This window comes from Castor canadensis, chromosome 7, assembly GCF_047511655.1.
Source record: "Castor canadensis chromosome 7, mCasCan1.hap1v2, whole genome shotgun sequence".
Taxonomy (NCBI): domain Eukaryota; kingdom Metazoa; phylum Chordata; class Mammalia; order Rodentia; family Castoridae; genus Castor; species Castor canadensis.
In genome coordinates this window covers 32,697,033-32,713,062 of record NC_133392.1, presented here as the reverse complement: position 1 = coordinate 32,713,062, position 16,030 = coordinate 32,697,033, and the positions used below count along the sequence as shown (strand labels likewise).

The following is a 16,030-nucleotide window of genomic DNA, read 5'->3' as shown; positions in this document are numbered from 1 at the left end:
GGATAACTATACAGGGATTTGACTCACATTAATTTCCTGTGCATGTGTGTTACCTTCTAGATTAATTCTTTTTTTTTTTCCTTTTTCTTTTATTATTCATATGTGCATACAAGGCTTGGTTCATTTCTCCCCCTTGCCCCCACCCCCTCCCTTACCACCCACTCCGCCCCCTCCCTCTCCCCCCCTCAATACCCAGCAGAAACTATTTTGCCCTTATTTCTAATTTTGTTGTAGAGAGAGTATAAGCAATAATAGGAAGGAACAAGGGGTTTTGCTGGTTGAGATAAGGATAGCTATACAGGGCATTGACTCACATTGATTTCCTGTGCGTGGGTGTTACCTTCTAGGTTAATTCTTCTTGAACTAACCTTTTCTCTAGTACCTGTTCCCCTTTTCCTATTGGCCTCAGTTGCTTTTAAGGTATCTGCTTTAGTTTCTCTGTGTTGAGGGCAACAAATGCTAGCTAATTTTTTAGGTGTCTTACCTATCCTCACCCCTCCCTTGTGTACTCTCGCTTTTATCATGTGCTCATAGTCCAATCCCCTTGTTGTGTTTACCCTTGATCTAATGTCCACATATGAGGGAGAACATACGATTTTTGGTCTTTTGGGCCAGACTAACCTCACTCAGAATGATGTTCTCCAATTCCATCCATTTACCTGCAAATGATAACATTTCGTTCTTCTTCATGGCTGCATAAAATTCTATTGTGTATAGATACCACATTTTCTTGATCCATTCGTCAGTGGTGGGACATCTTGGCTATTTCCATAACTTGGCTATTGTGAATAGTGCTGCAATAAACATGGGTGTGCAGGTGCCTCTGGAGTAACCTGTGTCACAGTCTTTTGGGTGTATCCCCAACAGTGGTATTGCTGGATCAAATGGTAGATCAATGTTTAGCTTTTTAAGTAGACTCCAAATTTTTTTCCAGAGTGGTTGTACTAGTTTACATTCCCACCAGCAGTGTAAGAGGGTTCCTTTTTCCCCACATCCTCACCAACACCTGTTGTTGGTGATGTTGCTAATGACAGCTATTCTAACAGGTCCTTACCCCTTCTTTACCCACATCACACACAATGATACAGAACTGCCCTCCTTAATATTCTCCGTGATCAGAGAATGTTTTTCCTAGACCTAGGTGTGTGGTGGGATATCTGACAGTGCTAAGAAGGCAGCTTGCCCAAAATCACAGAGAAAATGAAGTTAGTGTTGAGGGTGAAATGTGGATAAAAGGGAAAACAAGGGCAGAGAGGTTTTGAAAACTGGAAAGAGAAGTTTCTGGAGTAATCCACACAAAATAGGACAAACTGATTTTTCTTATCCAATATGCTCAGTAGGCTCAATCCCTTTCCAGGTAGTTTCTCCTTTTCCATCAGCTGCTCTGGAGGGAGTGCTCAGCAAGCTAAAGGAGCAAGATGGGCTCAGGGATTCATCTTCCTGCTGCAGACTTTCCTGTTTAGATAAAAGAATTTGTCCTTAGCAACTACCTTTGAAGTCAAAGATATTTGAGGAACTGCTATCATAAGCATAATGTCTTGCTTTTAAAATTAAGCAAAATGCTTCACTGAAAAGATAAGTCATTTTAATATAAACTATGAAGCTTTACCACCTTCAACCTCTTGAAAGTTTAATGTACATGACAAGTAATCTACTTGGAATCTGGGACTTGTAAGAACCTAGCTTTTGCTGCTTCCCATGTAAGGACAGATCATGTCAGTTTCACAGATCACTAGTGATGCTTAGACTTATCTTTATATATCAACAGGCCTTTGAGATTGCAGTCCTTGGAAAAAGTTTGCCATAACTCTTCTCTTGATGACCTTTGTGGGTAACAAATGCTGGCAATCAGAGGCTTGACTTTACCAGACAAGTAGGATAAGAAGAAGTAAGAAGAGGCGAGTAGGGAGGGAGAACTAACATTTTTAGTGCCTACTAAGTAGTAAGCTCTTCTCTTCATTTCTTACATAATCTTTTCAATAGCCAAATGAAGCAAGTAATATTGACCCCTCTTTTACAAAACATAAAACTGAGGCTTAGAAAGAAGTTAATCTACTTCTCCCAAAGTCATACAGCTGCATAGTGGCAGGCCTGATTCAGTAGTCCCTATTCTTTCCACTACTCTTTGACAGCACCCAACCATATGCTGCCCTGTGGTCAGGGAATGTGTGGTTCCACGTGATTTTTCCTGAGATATTCCGAAATAAGAAATGGCTTCCTCTTACACATCCTATATAAGTTTCATTTATACTCTGACTTGTACCAGGCAGACCTTGACCAACAATACCATAGAAGCCAGGTCTGATAGCTTCTTTTTTTTTTTTTTTTGAGAAAAGGAATATGACAGAAAGATGACATGGTAAGACACTCAGAAACCAAACCTGTTTTTCAAAATCACAGAGCAAATTCCTAATGGGATCAGGAACAGGGCCTAAGGGGCTATATCCAGATGCACAGTGAACTCATCTGGTGCTTCACCGCTAATTAAACTTCAGGGTCTGAGGATTGGAATGAAGCTTACTGGTGTTGTCACTTACAGAGACAAATCACCCCAAAAGTTTTCTAGATCTATAATGAAATCTGAATTGGTGAAGAAGCAGCTTGTTATATCTCTCTTCTCCAAGCAGAAATCCCTGGTTTTCAGTCCTGTTCCTGCTCTAGGTCTGCTCCTTTACTAAACCATATTATTCTAGGCTCAATCTGGGCACAAGCCACCACAATCCCCTCCTTCTCTCCATTTCTTCAGGAGGGCGGTAAGTGTCAGGCAGGTGTTCCTCACTTCCTGATACAGTCTTCACATATATGTGGGCTTCTTGTGCTCCTGTTCTAGTCTTCTCATGTGTGGATGACCTCCTAGGATTCTTGAGAAAACAAACAGATTTTTAAAAAATACATCAGAGACTTCTGTTTTGGGCCAAGATGGAGTAACAGCAACCATATTGCCCTCCCATCTTAAACAACCAAAAATCAGACTAAACATTTGAAACAAGATATTGGACATCTGATTAGGAAGGACAGTGGTCCTTGAGAAATAGAAAGACAAGTGAGGAAAGGTCTGCAATTGCCTGTACTTAGTGCCTTGGGAGGTTTTCAGACCACTCAACTCTCTTTGACTTATTGTTAACATAATCTCTCTTTTTCCATTCTTTAACTTTTAATCTATTAGAATTTTTATATTTAGAGTAAGATTTTATAGATATAACTTGGATTTTGCTTTTACAGTTAATCTGAATATCTCTGTCTTTTAGTTGGGGTTTTTTAGAGCATTTACATTTAGTGTGATCATTGATATGGTTGTGTTAAAATCCATCATCCTTCTTTTTTTCTTATTCTGTCTGTTCATTGTTTCTTTTAAAATCTTTTTCTTCCTTATTCCATGTAGATTTTAGAAGAATCTTACTAAGTTTCATGAAAAAAAATCTATTGGGATTTATATTGGAATTACATTTATTGTATAGATAACAAGTGAACCATGAATTCATGATGCTTGACATTTTTTATACTATTGAGTCTTCCTATGCAGGATCATGGTTAGGAAGGATCCTCATTATTTAGGTATTATTGAATGTCTTTTACTAAGTTTAATTATTTTCTGTGAAGTGATTACATATTTTATAAGATTTATTCTTTAGCATTCTAAATATTTTTATTACCACTGCAAATTGGTATTTTACAAAATTACTTTTCATCCTGAGAAGTGCACATTTTTTGTGTGTTGATTCTTATTATCCAGAAAATTTGTTAAAATATTTTTTCTAATTCTAAAAATTTACCTGTAAATTATTTGTCTTTTCTATGCAATCATATCTGTAAGCAATGACAATTTTGTTCCTCCCCTTTAGACTTCTATTTCTACTTCTTTTTTTTATCCTACTATATTGATTAGGACCTAAAGTAAAATGTTGAATAGAAGTGAAGAACATCTTTGATTTATTTCTGATCTTAAAGAGAATGCTTTAAACATTTTACCCTTAGGTATGATGTTTGCTGTGATTTTTTTTAAATGATATCACTTTAATTTAAGTTCCCACTGCAGCTTGCTTGAAGTGTATGTCACAAATGGCTTCATCAGACAAGCAATATGGAAAGAACTCTCCCACAATTTTTTTGAATTCTCATATCCCATTGAGATGGTCACATAATTTTTTTCTTTTAATTTGTCAGTAAAATAAATGATATATTGAGTTTCTAATATTCAATTAATCTTGAATTCCTATACAGTCAATAAAATACAGTAAGAGCTTTCATTGTACTGAGATTTATTGGTTTGCCTTGTTTCCACATGTGCTCACACCATACTTTTGTGCATGAAGAGCTTTAGCTTGGTTATTATATGAATCATGTATGGATATTATAACCAAAAAGTTCTTACCTCAGATATCTTGGGATTTTCACTGATTTCTGAAATTTCACATGGTCTCTCACTTTCCTAAATTGATAAGAAAAGAAGTAAAGGGTCACCATAACCACAATTAAAATGGTTTTGCTGAGTGCCGGTGGCTCACACTTGTAATCTTACCTCCACAGGAGGCAGAGATCAGGGGGATCTCACTTTGAATCTGGTCAGGGCAAATAGTTCACAAGACTTTATCTTTAAAATACCCAACACAAACCAGGACTGGTGGAATGGCTCAAGTGGTAGAGCACCCACCTAGCAAGTGTGAGGCCCTGAGTTCAAACCCCAGTGCTGCCAAAAAATAAACAACAAAAGAACAATGGTTTTAAAACCAGAATGCACATTAGAATCCCCAGGGAACGTCAGAAACAAAACAGAACACACACAGATAATAATCCTTCCAAAACAAAACAAATCAAACATCATTATGAGTTACTTAAAAATAATCTAGGCATCACATTGTGGAGTGAGTGGAAGTAGAGGTAAAACAAAATTAGCCACTAGGTGATAACTGGGTTCACTGTACTACTCGTTCTATGTTAGTACATGTTTACAGTTACAATAATCCCTCTTTATAAAGATTTCACTTTCCATGATTTCAGTTACTGTTGGTCAACTAAGATCTGAAAATGTTAATGGGAAATTCCAGAAACAAACAATTCACAAGTTTTAAATTACTATTCTGAGTAAAATGATGAAATTCTGAGCATCCTGCTTCATCTCTTCATCCATACTGTGTATACTACCCACCCAGTCGCAGTGAGAAAAAAGGCAAGAAAATTCACAAAATTTTTCTAACAGAATATTGCTGCAATTGTTCTATTTTATTATTAGTTTATTGTTGTTGGTCTCTTACCATGCCTAATTTATAAATTAAACTTTATCATGGGTATATATGCATAATGAAAAACAGTATATGTTTCATGGGTAATATATACTACCCATGGTATCAAGCATCCACTGGAAAGGGGTCTTAGAATGCATTCTTTGTGAATCATGGAAGAACTATTGTATCCATAATAAAAAGTATTTGTTGGACTGGGGGAGTAGCTTAGTAGTAGAGTGCTTGCCTAGTATGCACAAGGCCTGGGTTCAATCTCCTTATCCACAAACACACACACACACACACACACACACACACACACACACACACACACACACACATATGTATATGTATGCACAGCTGTGTCATCCAGAAATTTGAATTTAATTGGTTTTGGTGATTGGAATTTTTTAGCCTCTGAGAATGATTTTAAAGTGCGCTGGAGGCTGAGAAACTATTACTTAAATAACATCCTCACCCACAATTACTTCTTAATGTCTTTGAAGGTTACAGCTTATCAACACATCCTTACATCCGACATAAAGATGTCCATCAGACATGATCTCACGTCATCCCTACAATTTCCCCTGCCTCTTAAAATAAGGAGGGTAGGTTTTTGTTTGTGTATTCATTCTTTGCAGTACTGGAGATGAAACTCAGAGCCTCACTCTTGAGCTACATCTCTCGCCTGAAAGGGTAGTTTTTATGACAGTCTGTTTTTTACTTCAACTAACCAAGGCATAAGAAATGTTAAGTCTAAGATCATGTAGGTCATAAGTGGCAGAGCCAGGATTAGAATCTAGTCTTTATGTCTTTCTGTTAATGGTTACCCATGTGAAAACAACCATGAATGTTTGTAAGTAGAGAGTGGAAGTAGGACCCAGAGTCTGACACAGTTGTATAACTTCCATGGACCTTGTTGGCTAGAGGGCTGGGTGGCTTTTGAATTCTGAGTGTGGGCACCAGACAATATGGCATTGAGGGGAGTGTAGAGTAGGTGTACGTTCTGTCATAAATCGTGCCCGTTCAGACATAGGTAAAGGGAAAACATAGGGTCTGGACACACCCATACCCTACCATAGACACTTCGGCACTTCTGTCTCCCAACATGTGCCATTCTCTTTGTGAAGCTTGTGTTTTCCCTCTCCCTGAAAGTACAAAATACACCACTGCACAGACATGCAGCCAACATCCCTCTCCATTGCAACTTTTTACTTTTTGTTGGCTTTTTGAGACAGGGTCTCTCTATGGAGCCCATGCTGGCCTTTGACTTGTGATCCTCTTGCCTTGGCCTCCTGAGGGCTGGGATTGCAGGTGTGTGCTACCATGCCTAGCTTCACTGTCACTTTTTGCCATCCCAAATGCCATCCTTGTTGCCAGAGATTTCCTCAAGTGACCTGAAAGTTGTATGCAAGTCAGCTGTTCCCAGTACATAATGTCAAGTCTGAGATGGAAATTCTGGCACAGAAACTTCTACCACCTTGTCTTCAGGAAACAACACAGGTCCTGAGTTCTGATACTCTTAACCCAAAAGCTAGTTCACTGAAATCCTGATTCCTGCTACACAGTCAGACCCAAAGGAGCTGGTCATCACCTCAGTGGACTCATTGCTTCTTCTTCGGTGAATCAAGGTGAATAGTAAGGCCACCAGCAGGGCAGTGGCCACCAGGGACGGAATGCCTGCTGCTAATCCAAGAGCGGGACCACAGTCCTGGCACAGACAGAAAAAGACAGTCAGGAGATGCCCTGATACTTCAAGACTAAAGGAAAAACTCAATGATAACAAAAACAAAAAATCTGCAATTAAAAGAAAAGTAAAAGCTTTTATTATATGCCACACCACTTGATGTTATTTTAAAAATTTACTTACACTGAATGCATTAACCAATTTTTGAATGGTCTTTGTTTTGATCTGAGTGGAAATGGTCATGCTTGTTAGCCACCTAAGTGTTCAGATTTGCGGATTTTCTGAAAATAGTGAAAACAATCTGAGAATCCAAGTAAATGTGCAATTTTGGTGTACTGTCAGATTCTCTTTTAATTTGGGGTATGTTATTTTTCTGAAGAATAATACAAGCATATAAATCCTAAAAATACAGGTTGATGACTTTCACATGGAGACTACTCATGTAACCAACACTCAGACCAAGAAACAGAATACTGCCAGGAACCTGGAAGTCCCCAGACTCCCTATCTCCCCATATGTGACCACTATCCTTAAATCTATCACCATGGATGAGTCCTGTTTCTCAACATCATACAGGTACAAGTTCAAGGTGTGTACTTTTTTGTCTCTGGCTTCTTCTGCCCAATACTTTGTGAAATCCATCTGTGATTTTGCATGTTCTCCCTCACTGTTGATCTGAGATGGCTTTGTGCTTGGTGAGCACAGAGGACATACATCAATCCTCAAGACAAATGCATCATTATCTCCAGTTAACAAATGATCAAACCAAGGCTAGATAGATTAAGTGTGTACTTACTGCTTTTTTCCCATCTGTCACAGCTGGAGAGGAAGTCTATGCGAAGAAAAAAAAGGACATGTGTTGTAAGAAAATAAATCTGTGGAATCGATGCTCTAAGATGTAAGGCATCTAAGGCTAAGATGTCCCCTCCTAAAATGTCTCCTGCTGAAGTATTAACAGCAACCACCAAGCACAGCTTATTTGGTTGTTTCCCAGTTAAGAGTTAGAATGAAATTAGGCTATTAGGAGAAAGAATTGAGAAATTCAGGTGATGTGTTCATTATTTGCCATATCACATTTTTCATCACAAAAAGTTTCCTCTTGTCTTAGTTCCTGTACCTTTCCCAGCATGCTTTGGCCTACTTGCCCTATTGTTAGAAGGGAAACAAAGTCCTGGATTAAGGGTCTTTAAGGAAGCCTTACTTGTTTTCACACATGCAATGAAGCAAATGGCTGAGTTGTGAAATCCACATGCTCCCGGGGACAAACCCATGTTGAATGAATACATGACATGTTTCTTGTTCACATCTTCCTCAAGGAGGGACACTGGGTTTCATCCACTTCAGGGGAAAGTCTTACCTTGATAAATAAGGCTCAGGGAACAAAGTTGTACATGAGCAGGCAGCCATGTAAACTATGCTGCATGGAGTGGTGTGGGGATGAGAGCCCAGGTCCTAAGGGCCAGGCTGTAGCTCAGAGTGGAGCACTTACCTAGCAGTGTGAGGCTTTAGGTTTGATCCCCAGTGTTGAAAAAACAATCACAGGTCTGGGGCTTGTGCTGCCTGCAGTGAGATGCTTAGTTCTCTGCTCACAAGCTAAGGGCCTTGTTTCTTCATCTATAAAACAGGGACAGTAGTAGCCACCTCTCTGGTTGTTAAGGGGATCAAACAGTTTCCATAAGCATGAATTATTATCATCCCTATAAACTTTGCAAGCTCTGGTCAGACCTGTTACTTACTTAATCCTCTCAGCAACCTCAATGGGTTCATTGGGGCCCCAGGGGCTTTCAACTATTATTATCTCTATTTTACAAAAAGATGAGCTAGACCTCAGGAAAGTTATGGGATTTGTCCAAGCTTCCACAGATAATCATAAATCTAATCTGACCTTGGGTGTTTGAATTCCAAGCCCAGGACTCTGTACCAGGGAGCTCCCATCAAAGAGTGGTATGATAACTTACATGGTTATACTTCCAGCTAAGCATAATCTTCCCACTCCCATATTATTATTTTACACTGCATGTGCCTAAAGTGCCTTATTTCTAAAGGTGGTGGGAAGAGTCAACCATCATTTCAGGTAAAGCATTCTGTTTTCAGATACAGAAATTTTCCTGGGCTGGCCTTGGCAAACAAACAAACAAATGGAGTTAATTCAAAGGATATAGGCTGCTGTGGAGCCCAAGCACAGGTGTGAATCTGGCCTCTCCAAGGACCAGATGTAGGAAGTAACCAGGAACTTGTTAGGATGAGGCTCCCCCTCTCTACCTCTTCTTGGCAGCATGGCTTTTTTTTTTTTTTTTCCCACCTGTGCCTTTCTTTGCCTGTTTGCATACTCTGTCTTTCCAAATGTATTTTTCTGCTGTCATCAGCACCAGCTAATGCTTATGGAGTGCTCACTGTGTGCCAGGCTATTTAAGCACTTTCCCCATATTGACTCATTTGTTTTTCATAACGGCTAGTGACACAGAGCTATAATGATCCCCATTTTACAGATGCAAGGAGGAAGGCACAGAGAAGTGAAGTAACTTGTGTGAGGTCACATGGCAAACACTATGTCACCCTGCCCCCAGGCCAAATGCAGCACTCCAACCCAGTTTTTCATGCTTGAGAGTTCGGTATGGCTCAGCAGGGAATGATTTGCCTGTGTAGGCCCGTTTCAAACCCCTTAAGGAAGCTGTGGCCCAGGAATCTAGCTCTCCCACTTCCCCGTCTGTTCAAAGGCACCAAAAAGGTGTGGGGTGGCAATGTCACTGCCAGATAAAAGGACTGACTGCCCTGGTTTCCCAGAGAGGCTGCTCAGGGTACATGGCATTCAGTGAAATGCAGGCAGTCTTAGGCAACAGGATGGTTGGCCCAAGACAGTTACAAGTAGGGAAGGAATAGTTGTCTGAGATCTGAGCTGCTAAACAAGTATTTCAGAAGGTGACAGCTGGCATCTTAAGGGCCTCCCATCCTACTCCCCACCTATCCCCACTGCCCCAAGCAATGGTTTCCCTGCATTATCTCAATACAATGGGCCAAGCACTATAGGATACCACCTGGAGTCCCTATAGACCGCTGGGTCCCTACAGCCAGGGGGAAATTTCCAGCAGTTCCTGAAGGAAAAGGTTTTGACAGGTGAGGAGAGGAATCAGGGGACCTGTCAGCAGGTAACAGGGAGAGACTGAAGCCAGGAGGCAGGAAGAGTCTGGAAGGTTCAGAAGGCAGAGACCATCCCCTTGGAGGACAGAGCAGATGCCAGGGGAACCAGTGGGACACAGATGTCTAGAGGAGACAGTGGTAGATACCAGAAGTTCAGCAGTAAGTTACAGGGGTCTAACTTTCTGCTCCTCCCTAGAACTCTGCCCCCATATGAGCACTAGCTTAGGGGTCCTCTTTAACCAACCATATAACTTACCAGAAAAATTTGGTATGTTTGAACCCACTGAAAAACCAAGCCAGGAAAATGCCTCACTCAATCACGGCACAATAGTGATCAGAAAATAACCCTGGCTGTTAGTGTTATCTCTGTACAACATGAGAATAGAGGCTGGAAGATCAACTGTGGATTGAAACACTGCCCTGATGACTGAAACAATCTCAGGATATAATCAAGAGCCTTAAAATGTTTGTTCTTGTTGACCCAGTCATTCTCCTTCAAGAATAATACCAAGGAATCATCTTAAATGCAGACATAGATTATCTATAATGATGTTTAGCACAAAGTTCTTCCTAATTATAATTAATCAAAGAAATAATTCATTTGAAAAAACGTGACCATCCTTAGATTTATGATTATAAAGACTGATGAAAGACATTTTAAGATATAAAATTATATGTAAAATAAGAATGCAATAATACAAAGCCAAAATTTATGTAAAGACAAATAGGATGGGGAGGGGTTCCACCAGTGCTTTCTGCTGATGGGAATTTAGGGGGGCTGTTTTTCTTTTCCAAAATGTGCATTTACAATTTTTATAATTGAAAATGCATATTGAAATGCTCTCAGCACCCCCCAACTATTCTTCAGGGCCTTTGGCAGACTGTGTAACTAACTTGTCAGGGGACATGAGGTATGTGGCACAGAGTTTTTGAGTTTCCACTGTAAATTTTGCCATGACCTTCACTGACCTGTCTGGTGAACAGGGACTGCTGGACTTACCGTGTTTGTTGGCAGTGTGAAGTTGAGTGAAAAATTCTGCAAGAGAGAAAGAAACAGTAAAACTCTCAGAAGTGTTTAGCAAGCTCCTGATTCCTACCCCAAATTCCCAGACCCTAGTGAATTTTACAAGAATGTACTGATTCCATGGAGAGAGCCCCAGTCTCTTCCCCCGTGTTGACCCCAGAAGAAGGAGGGAGGAGAGGAGTCTGAGATCCCAGGATAGCTTCTCCTTCCACATAAAGTCAGTCTTGCCCGCTCCTCCACATCCCCAGTGAGAACTAGATTAGGAAGCAGGCCAGTGAGGCTCTGGCACAAGGGGTCCCAAGTCATAAGGGCAGAAGAAACATCACCAGAAATTCAGCGAGGTGCTAAAAACTTTTTCTCAGAACTCCTTTCAGGGGCAAAACTATGCAAACTTAGAAGTACTTTGTATTTGTTCTTGGGATGGCAGGAGGGTGGGGGAGGATATTCCAGGACAGTCATCTTGAAGAGACCAGGCTGTCATTTTTGCTGAGTCCAAAGCACGGGCCCTAGGCTGTGGAGGTGAAGTGGTCAGAATGGTATGGAAAAAGTTAACCTGTCCCCATCCTCCCCTCACTCAGAAACCAGTCTCACCTCTCTCTACACAGAAAGTCAGTATCTAAAGACTGTGGGTTCCACAGGACACCAAAGTAGACTGCCTAGGTATCTACTTATCTGGGTCAGGCTCTGCCCGGGCCTCTGGTGGCTCTTCTCTCTTCCTTGTCCCCATTCTATCATGCCAGTTTGGATTCATTGGTGCATCTTTACAGGCTGCTCTTTACCAAGTGCTTTCCTTCCTTAATGGGAACAATGGTAGACCCTGCTCAGACTCAGCCAGTGACAATTTCAGGCCTCAGTTTCCCTAGGACAAAGTAGTCTTGTTTCCACTTTCCAGACTCTCAGCATCTTGGATGCAGTCATTCTGATTAATGGCCTCCTGGCTGGACTCTCTTCAGTCCCAACCTTCCTGACTACTCAAGGCCCTGCCTGTACTCCAGTTCTTGATCTTCTGCCACCCCCACAAAACTAAGGTTTGTCCTTTGAGGAGCAACATATTTGCTAAGTTTTAAAACTAAATGTTATCAACAACAGGAGTATTGTGAGGATTTTAAAGAATCCCAAAGATCATAATATTTCAGGCCCAAAGTACCCAGAAGGTCATTTTATACCTCAAGACCTCATTTCACAAGAGAGGAGATGAGACCAGGGACTCAGAGAGAGCAGTTAGAGCCTAGCACTAAAAACAGGCAAGTGAGCTTGGTCCAACCTAAAAAATGGGTTACAGAGCAGAAGTCTTAATATGTGCAAACAGATGAAATATGTCTTTTGGCTACCGACTGGCAGGTTGGAATTCAGATGGGCTATTGAATGAGAAAATCTGTGAGTCAAGAGTGTTTTAAGCACCGACAACATAAACTTCCCTCTTACCCTGCTCCAAAGATTACATCCTTTGATTAAGATGGCCCCATCTGGTGAATTCAACTATGATATATTGTAAGAACTTTTGTAAATGTCGCAATGTACCCCCAGCACAAAAACAATAATAAAAAAAAGATGGCCCCATCCAACTTGCATGCTTCAGTGGTGACTTTGCCCATACCTCTGTCACTTAGTAACAAAGTACCTTCTCTTTATAGAAAAGGAAACCAAGCTCAAGAATGTGAGTGGGTTTCCCCAGGCCATACACTTAGTTAACTGTCACCAGAACCAGATCCTTTGATGACAGCCTCTTCCCACCATTCTACAAGGTTTCAACACAATTACTGCAGTTTCTGCAGATGAATCCGAGCATTATACACCTCATCCTCTGTGACACAGTTAGAGCAGGGGTCATCTGAGCCTCTTGCTCAAGGGACCTAACCACTGCCCTTCATACTGACACCAACCAAGCTGACAGGTGCCAGTGACTTGCTGGTCACTGCACTGAATGCGGCTGCTTAGAGCTTATCTCATCAGTGAGTGCTGGGCACTGCTGTCACCAGACCCTAGACAAAGCCTCCTTTGGGGTGGTGGTGGGGGAACACAGAAGATGGGCAGCAGCAACAAGTGGACCATTACATGCCTTGTTTATCAACATTTAGATGACGAAGATTTTGGCCAGTTTCAGAAAGACGTCCGTATTTTTGTAGAAGCACAGTACAGTGCTCTTATGGAGAGAAAAACACGGCACAGTGCCTTTAACAGACACAGCGGGGTGGAGTGAGGCAACTCTGGGCTGAGAGCCGCCACATCTGGGTTTGAGTCTGGCCTCCAACACTTAATAGCTACCTGGTTCTGGATAAGTCACGCAAACTCTCTGGTTTCCACTTGCTCACAACAAATCTTATTCTTCCAGGTTGTTTTTCCATCCTCAAGAAGGGATACTCTAAACTTATCCCACCCCCTTCTCAGGATAAGCCCAGTGAATATAATGTCTGTGGTGGCTCCTTCCAGACTGTGAAATACTGCGGTATGTGGGGGATCACATGGCATCATGTGATCAGGACACAGCCAGCACAGAGCTAGCATGGGGAATAGGAACTTCTCATCGTAGGGTGGAAGTGTAAGCATGAGGTAGCAATATTCGATATCCAAAGGACCTGAACTTGATACAATATATTGAGCAGTGCATGATATCTGCAGAATAATTCTAAAGGCTCTTGCTGTCTCAGGGACTGCGTGTCCCTTGTGAATTTGCTGTTTGTGAGGGGACAATAACTCAATTGTGCAGGGTATGCTGGCATCAGACACCGTTCTCATAACCTCCCATGAGGGGAGCCCTGTTATCCCTATGTCATAGGTATGGAAACCAAGACCAAGCTAGGTATGTAGAGGTTACCAGCTTATCAGTGGTCAGGGTTAGCTCACAGGTCTTCCTAACTCCAAAGCCTGAATTCACCTCTTTGTTTTTAGATTCCACAGGTAAGTAAGGTGTGCAACGTTTTTCTGTTTGTGTCTGGCTTATTTCCCTTAGGATAAAGTCCTCCAGTTCCATCCAGGTTGTGGCAAATGGCAGGATCTCCTCCTCGCCTTTCTGTGTGTCTGTGTGTGTGTGTGTGTGTGTGTGTGTGTGTGTGTGTGTGATATTGGAAATTGAGCCCTGGCCTTGCTCATGCTAAGCAAGCACTCTACCACTTGAGCTATGACCATAGCCTTTTCAATTTTATTTTGTTTCTGAGATAGGGTCTCTCTAACTTCACCTGAGCTGGCCTTGAACTCTCAATCTTCTTGCCTCTGCCTCCTGAATACTTGGGATTAGAGGAGTGCGCCACCATGCCCAATGGATCTCCTCCTTTTTAAAGGCTGAATAATGTTCAGCCAGGAACGTGGAATGTATGTATATGTATATGTGTGTATATATCTTGTGTATATACACACATGCACATATGTATACTCACCCATAGTTTCATTAGTCACTTGAGACACTTAGTTTGTTTCCATATCCCTTAAGAAACCACCCAAGCTTCCTATTTTCCTCTCTATTTAGCAAACTTCCTTTGTTGAGTGACAAACAAATATATGCTTCAAGTCAATAAGAGAGGTGGAAAGTTTGTGATCCTTTTGCTGATAATGTGGCAGGAAGCAGGTTGAACAAGAAAGGCAAAAGCATTGATCCAGACCCATGGCTTCAACTAGTTAAAACATCTAATCTGCACCCTTGTAGTATGAGGGGTTTAAAAACGAAAACTCAGCATCAAAATGAAAGGTGAGATTAATAAATATTAGATGAGATTTTTTATAATGGTTAACATTTTGCACAAAGGAAAATAACTAAAGCCAAGCTCTTTGACTTCATTGTACCGAGGGTACAGTTATAGTTGGTTGAATTAGGGAACCTGAGCTTTAAAGTCTTAGGAATTGGTTTTTATATAGCTGAGACAAAATTCTAGTGCTCACTCACCATTTCTGACAGCCTCCCAAGAACCTTCTCCAAACACAGCCCTTGGCAAGCTCCTTTCTTGCTGGTGTTATTGGTTGGTGTCTCCCATTTGTAGGAACACCCAACTGAGAGAGCTGGGGAGGCAGGGCTAGAGGTGGCTCCAAGGGAGCCTTGGCCAAGCCATTTATGGTCAGAGGAGTAGCTAAGCCCTCAGCCCATCCTTTGGAAAAGACGGGCTCCTGTCCCCTGGCCACTGCATATGGCTCTGGTCCTCCATCCTCTTTGCCTTTGTGCTTTTCGGGCAGCTTCCTCAATCTCAAACCACAGCTGGCCTGGGAGCTTGACAGCTCCCACAGCTGGCAGCCCTTTAGAAACAATGGGTCACATGGGCTGAGGCTTGTCACTCTGTCCCCAGCTGACAGGCATCTGCCTTAACCATGCTCCTGGCTGTGAAGGAAGCAACACACCACCAGCATCAGCACAGGGGATGGCTGGAGGATGGGCATTGAGCCCACTATGTTTGAGGCGGGGCTATGGCTGCCACAATCAACAACACACTCAGGTCCCTGAGCAGCCTGGCAGCAAGTTTGGCCTCTGTTTTCCGACCTCAGATTTCGAGTGGGAACCTCCTAACTTGAGGCTGCATTCCATGACTTATGATTTCTCTTGAGTTTGCTTCTTTAAGACGATGACTTGCCAACGAAACAGAATTATAATCAGCAATTTGGTCGTATCGATGAAAACCATCAAAAGGAGCAAAGAGGGCTGTAAGGAGACAGTGACTGAAGTGGCAGGAGAAATCATTAAAAGACTCTAGGAAACAACATAGAAGCTGCACATGAAAGGTGGGAAGAGGATAGACATGTAAAGAGCTGAAGGAGAGTGCCCGGCTGAGAGCCAAGCAAATGCAAAGCCTGCGGGTGTGGAGTGCTCACAGGATGGGAAGAAGGAGCTGTAGCAAAAACTAGGGAGTGACCATGGAAGGGGTTAAGAATGGAGTTAGTCTGTGGCCTGATGACGTAAGGATGGCAGGACATCATGAGATATTCATCCTTAGAGCCATGGGAAGCCTTTTAAGAGTAACTCCTGGGCTTGGGTTGACTAAC

The 16,030-nt window shown here is 41.8% G+C and overlaps 1 protein-coding gene across 2 annotated transcripts; it reads right to left on the bottom strand.

Annotated features, from left to right (window-relative positions):
* Window positions 1–995: 995 nt before the first annotated feature.
* Opalin (oligodendrocytic myelin paranodal and inner loop protein) lies at window positions 996–15,328 on the bottom strand. 2 transcript variants are annotated; one of them, XM_074078630.1, is made up of 7 exons: window positions 14,946–15,328; window positions 11,045–11,080; window positions 7,703–7,738; window positions 6,814–6,930; window positions 4,373–4,429; window positions 2,780–2,861; window positions 996–1,455 (listed from the first exon to the last, which is right to left on the bottom strand). In XM_074078630.1, exons 1-7 carry the CDS (start codon window positions 14,946–14,948, stop codon window positions 1,433–1,435), a joined length of 354 nt encoding a protein of 117 aa, XP_073934731.1. In that variant the 5' UTR covers window positions 14,949–15,328; the 3' UTR covers window positions 996–1,432. The 2 variants fall into 2 exon arrangements, with proteins under 2 accessions (XP_073934731.1, XP_073934730.1); XM_074078629.1 differs by lacking the exon at window positions 996–1,455 and having other exon boundaries at window positions 2,310–2,861; window positions 14,946–15,320.
* Between the last annotated feature and the right edge of the window lie 702 nt (window positions 15,329–16,030).

Excerpts from the sequence above, each read along its gene's own strand:
- Opalin (XM_074078629.1), bottom strand. Across the intron at positions 7,739-11,044 it reads TCACACTGCCAACAAACACG|ACTTCCTCTCCAGCTGTGAC; the intron begins GTAAGTCCAGCA and ends TTCTTCGCATAG. Across the intron at positions 4,430-6,813 it reads GAAGCAATGAGTCCACTGAG|GAAAGTGAGAGACCATGTGA; the intron begins GTGATGACCAGC and ends TTATCAATTTAG.